Raw genomic sequence first — 4,613 nt, forward strand, 5'->3', positions numbered from 1 at the left:
GTTTTGAGTGGTGATTTGCTCTCTCTTTTCTTTAGTTTTGCTATAATGTTGATGGCATTGAAATGATGCTCTATCGTTGACATTGTTGATATCAAGATTCAAGTGAAATGAAATGTCTCTTGAAAAAATTGATATTGAGTTTCTGTAGCATATATGGTTTTTACCCTTTATCCTATGGTGATTTACCATAGGATAACAAAGAAGTGGAACCTAAACCCTCCATGTGCCACATGTCATGTATCTAAAGGATAGTGGTACGAAACCCAAGTTTCATAGCCTTGGGCCACTAAACAAAGAACAGAGCCAAACTCCTAAGTATGGAGCGAAGGAGCAAAGGTACTAGAGCACAGAGTGACTTTCGAGCATATAACCCAAAGAGCAAAGGACAAGAGCACAAAGCGACTTGAAACAGTCTTAGAGCATCCAGTATTCCAATGCCAAGACCAGCATGCAAAATAGAGCCAAACAAAGTCTAGTGGTATTTCAACATATTAGTGGCCTAACACAAGGATATATGGGTACTCCACCAACTAATATGGTATGGAACTTAGGATTAAATCCACGCAAGACACAAAGCAAAAATAGGCATGCAAACGAGAGCTAGACTATACCTCAAGTTGGTCAGTCATGCCTAACCTACTGATTATCCCTACTATACATTTAAAACCCCCCTCCCCCCTCCTTTGAGGAACACACGCTTTGGGCTTTCACCCTAAGCCTCCCTTAGTATCAGGAGTTAGTCTCTAGGACAAACTTGAAACTTATTAAATATAAAATATCCTTAGATTGTGAATTTAGACATGGGACGAACACCATTGTGTTCAAAATAATCTCTACATTCCATAAATATGCCAAATAAGTAAATCTAAACACTTTCCATAAATAGTATTTGGGATCGGAATGAGACTAACACAAAAGGTGTGATAGCGAGGGTGTTTGATAGATATGTGGAGAAGGGAGAAAAAGACAAGCTCGAGGATTCAAGCTTAGGAAAGTAAACTTGAGAGGTTCAAGGTTAGGACTGTATTCCTAACCTTGACGTGAGCAGTAGCGACTATAAAAGTAGGACTTAGAATGTTTTTAGACTTATCCTTAATACAAAATACATTGCAATACATTGTCTTTCTGCCTATCTCTTCGGCTCTTCACAACAATGTCTTACTTACCCACCGCCTTCAAGGGATCAAAGGCGTGGGACTAGCACCTTCAAGCACTTGTTCACAGTCTCAACTTGGCTTGGCACAAGCAGGTAAGTGCATTCTTCTTGTAGTGTAGTTTTAGTTTTAGGGACTAGATTAGATTTGAAACTCCTAGGAAAATCTCGTGTGGACGTTTTCCTCCCAGATTAGAGATTCCAGGAGTAGAAACATGGTAGCAATTGCTGCTGCAACAAAGAATCCAGATGATGAAAGTGTTGATACACTCTCCAAAGAAATCCTCACATTGGAAAAGAGATTCAAGCAATTCACAAAAGCTATACCTTCACAAACCGATGATAGTTCAGATGATGAAGAAGAGGAAGAAATCCGCATCAAGACAAAGAAGAAGCCATCAAAACAAAAAAAAAAAACTTGAAGGAAATAATCAGGAAAATCTCACAAACCGAACTCAAGGAAGGAGTGTGGTGTACAAAGTGTAAAAATGAAGGACATACATATTTGGAATGCAAATTTCAGCTTCCAAAATGTCAAATTTGCGATAGAGAAGGCCATATAGCCAAGAATTGCCGATTTAGGAATACAATGGAAGTTTCAAGAATCGAGAATACTTCTCATCGAGAGCCCAATCTTCGATATCAAGGCAATTGGAATCAAAATGCGCGACCACCACGAAATCAACCTCCAAGATATAACAATTATTATCAACGTGATGATAATTTGTATAATCAAAGACAAAACTATTACCAGCGAGACAATAGCAACTACAATAGAATACCCCCTCAAGATCAAAGACCAAACAACTATACTGGAAATTATGGAAGAAACTACAATACATATCAGCAACGTGATGGACCTCAGGACAATTATCAACATCCTCCCCCACGGAATTACAATTATGATCAAGAACCATATCGGAATTATAATCAAAGACCACCCCAGGCTCAAGGTTACAATTACAACCAGCAACCTGCACCACAGCAAGATAATCGTCCTCGGCAACCTTACCAAAATGCAAATCGTGAAAATAACCAAGTCGTAAACAATCAAGCTCCAAGAGCAAGACCACCTGCAGCACGGAATGTTGAGGTCGAAGTCGAAGACTCACAAACTTATGAAGAACCAGCAATACGAGCAATCACGAGACAACAATACAAGTATCAACAACCAGATAATTTGGAAGAACAAGATCACGATGATGAACTGGAAATTATCCCAGAAACCGAATGGAAGAAAAGCAAGAAAATACTTAAAGCAATTCAAGCTGAATTGCAAGCACAAGATCCAGAAACAATCAAAGAACATGACAAACAATCAAACAATCAAGAAACAAGAAGTTTTACCCAAGAGGAGTTGGCACCTGTTCAGCAGAAAGAAAAGTTTCATGTGGAAGAGCAAGTTGAAGCAAGGTTGAAGCAAAACCTGGTGGAAGATGAACAGCCTGATCAGATTGAGCAACCAGCAGAAGAAGACAAAGACCTGCAGTGGATAAAGGAGTTTCAGACGCAGGAACTTGAGGTGGTGCTTCCGAAGTTTTGTGAGTAGACGGATCAGAAGAAAAATTCAATGCCAGAGTTTGACGTGGAACAGGCAGCAGCTGGTCAAGCTGGCTTGGAGCAAAAAGCTGTTGTGAAGAAGAAAGAAGAAGATGTTGGACAACAAAGAGGTGTAGAAGTTCAGAACCTTGTGGAGCAGCCATCAAGAGGAGCCGTATACCCAGGCCAAAGTTTGCACTTGAAGGTGGCTGGTGTGAAGTTGGTGAAGAGACGAGGAAGTGTGTTTCTTAGGTTCTGGTGGGACAGAGGCAAGCTGGTTTCATCCTTTGTAGCTCTGTAGGAGTAGAGGAAGTAAGTAGTAAAGCAGCAAAACTGAAAGCCGTCCAAGAGAAGTCGTGGCTGTTTCAAGTCGGATGTTTAAAGTTTCGAGAAGAGGCGTTTGTGCAACTGATCTCGGGAAGAAGCTGGTCAAATTCAGATCACAAGACTTTGAGGAAGCAGCTCAGACTTATGAAGAGGAGGAAGAGGAGGAGGAGCCACATGAGGGAGCAGCTACCCACGATGCAGCGATGGAGCAGTGATTGCGGGACGCAGCACAAGGCAGTTGTGGGAGAGTGGAGAAGGGAGAAAAAGACAAGCTCGAGGATTCAAGCTTAGGAAAGTAAACTTGAGAGGTTCAAGGTTAGGACTGTATTCCTAACCTTGACGTGAGCAGTAGCGACTATAAAAGTAGGACTTAGAATGTTTTTAGACTTATCCCTAATACAAAATACATTGCAATACATTGTCTTTCTGCCTATCTCTTCGGCTCTTCACAACAATGTCTTACTTACCCACCGCCTTCAAGGGATCAAAGGCGTGGGACTAGCACCTTCAAGCACTTGTTCACAGTCTCAACTTGGCTTGGCACAAGCAGGTAAGTGCATTCTTCTTGTAGTGTAGTTTTAGTTTTAGGGACTAGATTAGATTTGAAACTCCTAGGAAAATCTCGTGTGGATGTTTTCCTCCCAGATTAGAGATTCCAGGAGTTTTCAATATGGTAAGCTATCATCTAGCAATATTAAGGGACTAGTCTCAATATGTGAGGGTTCTTGCCAAGCCAGTGCAAGACAGAGCAAAAGAGAACTAATAAACTAAACTAAATATGCTTGGCTAAATAAACACTTAGGAATTCCTTCCCTATGCTCGTTTAGCGAAGTATAGATGCAAAGTCCAATTACTAAATAGAACTAATAAGCCAGACTAAATATGTTTGGCTAAATAGACACTTAGAAATTCCTTCCTTATGCTCGTTTAGCCAAGTATAGATGCAAAGTCTAATTACTAAAGAGAACTAATAAGCTAAACTAAATATGCTTGGCTAAATAGACACTTAGGAATTCCTTCCTTATGCTCGTTTAGCCAAGGTAGATGCAAAGTCCAATTACTAACACTTAAACAAGAGGGACTAATATAAGCTCTAACAATACCAACCTTTGTAAGCTCCTGAATTTGGACTTCCCGGGAGGTCACCCAGCCCAGTACTATTCAAACCCAAGAATGCTTAACCCCAAATATCCCAAGACCCTTAACCGATTGGAAAAGAGGGGGTGCACTTTTATTTATGGGCCCTTTCCCTTTATATTTGAACCCCATGGATCGTCTCTCAAGTTGTTCCCTTTGGTTGTTTACAATCCACCACGCTTCCCTGCAAGTTCACGCCCTCGTGAACGAAAGCTGAGAGCCATAGCTTTCCCGAGAGCCCCGCTCTCTTGACACCCTACCCCTTAGATCAATAGAGTCAGACCCGAGACCTCTCTGATACCAACTGTAAGCTCCTGAATTTGGACTTCCCGGGAAGTCACTCAGCCCAATACTATTCAAACCCAAGGACACTTAACCCCAAATATCTCAAAACCCTTAACCGATTGGAAAATGGGTTGCACTCTTATTCAAGGGCCCTTTCCCTCCATATTTGAAC

General features: G+C 41.1%; 1 protein-coding gene across 1 annotated transcript; it reads left to right on the top strand.

Annotated features, from left to right (window-relative positions):
• Window positions 1-1,742: 1,742 nt before the first annotated feature.
• Window positions 1,743-2,702, top strand: LOC112342390 (putative uncharacterized protein DDB_G0282499). Its single transcript, XM_024664126.1, has one exon. The coding sequence runs from the start codon at window positions 1,743-1,745 to the stop codon at window positions 2,700-2,702; it is 960 nt and encodes a 319-aa protein (XP_024519894.1).
• Window positions 2,703-4,613: the final 1,911 nt, after the last annotated feature.

This window comes from Selaginella moellendorffii, unplaced genomic scaffold (genome assembly GCF_000143415.4).
Source record: "Selaginella moellendorffii unplaced genomic scaffold, v1.0 SELMOscaffold_107, whole genome shotgun sequence".
NCBI classification, from domain to species: domain Eukaryota; kingdom Viridiplantae; phylum Streptophyta; class Lycopodiopsida; order Selaginellales; family Selaginellaceae; genus Selaginella; species Selaginella moellendorffii.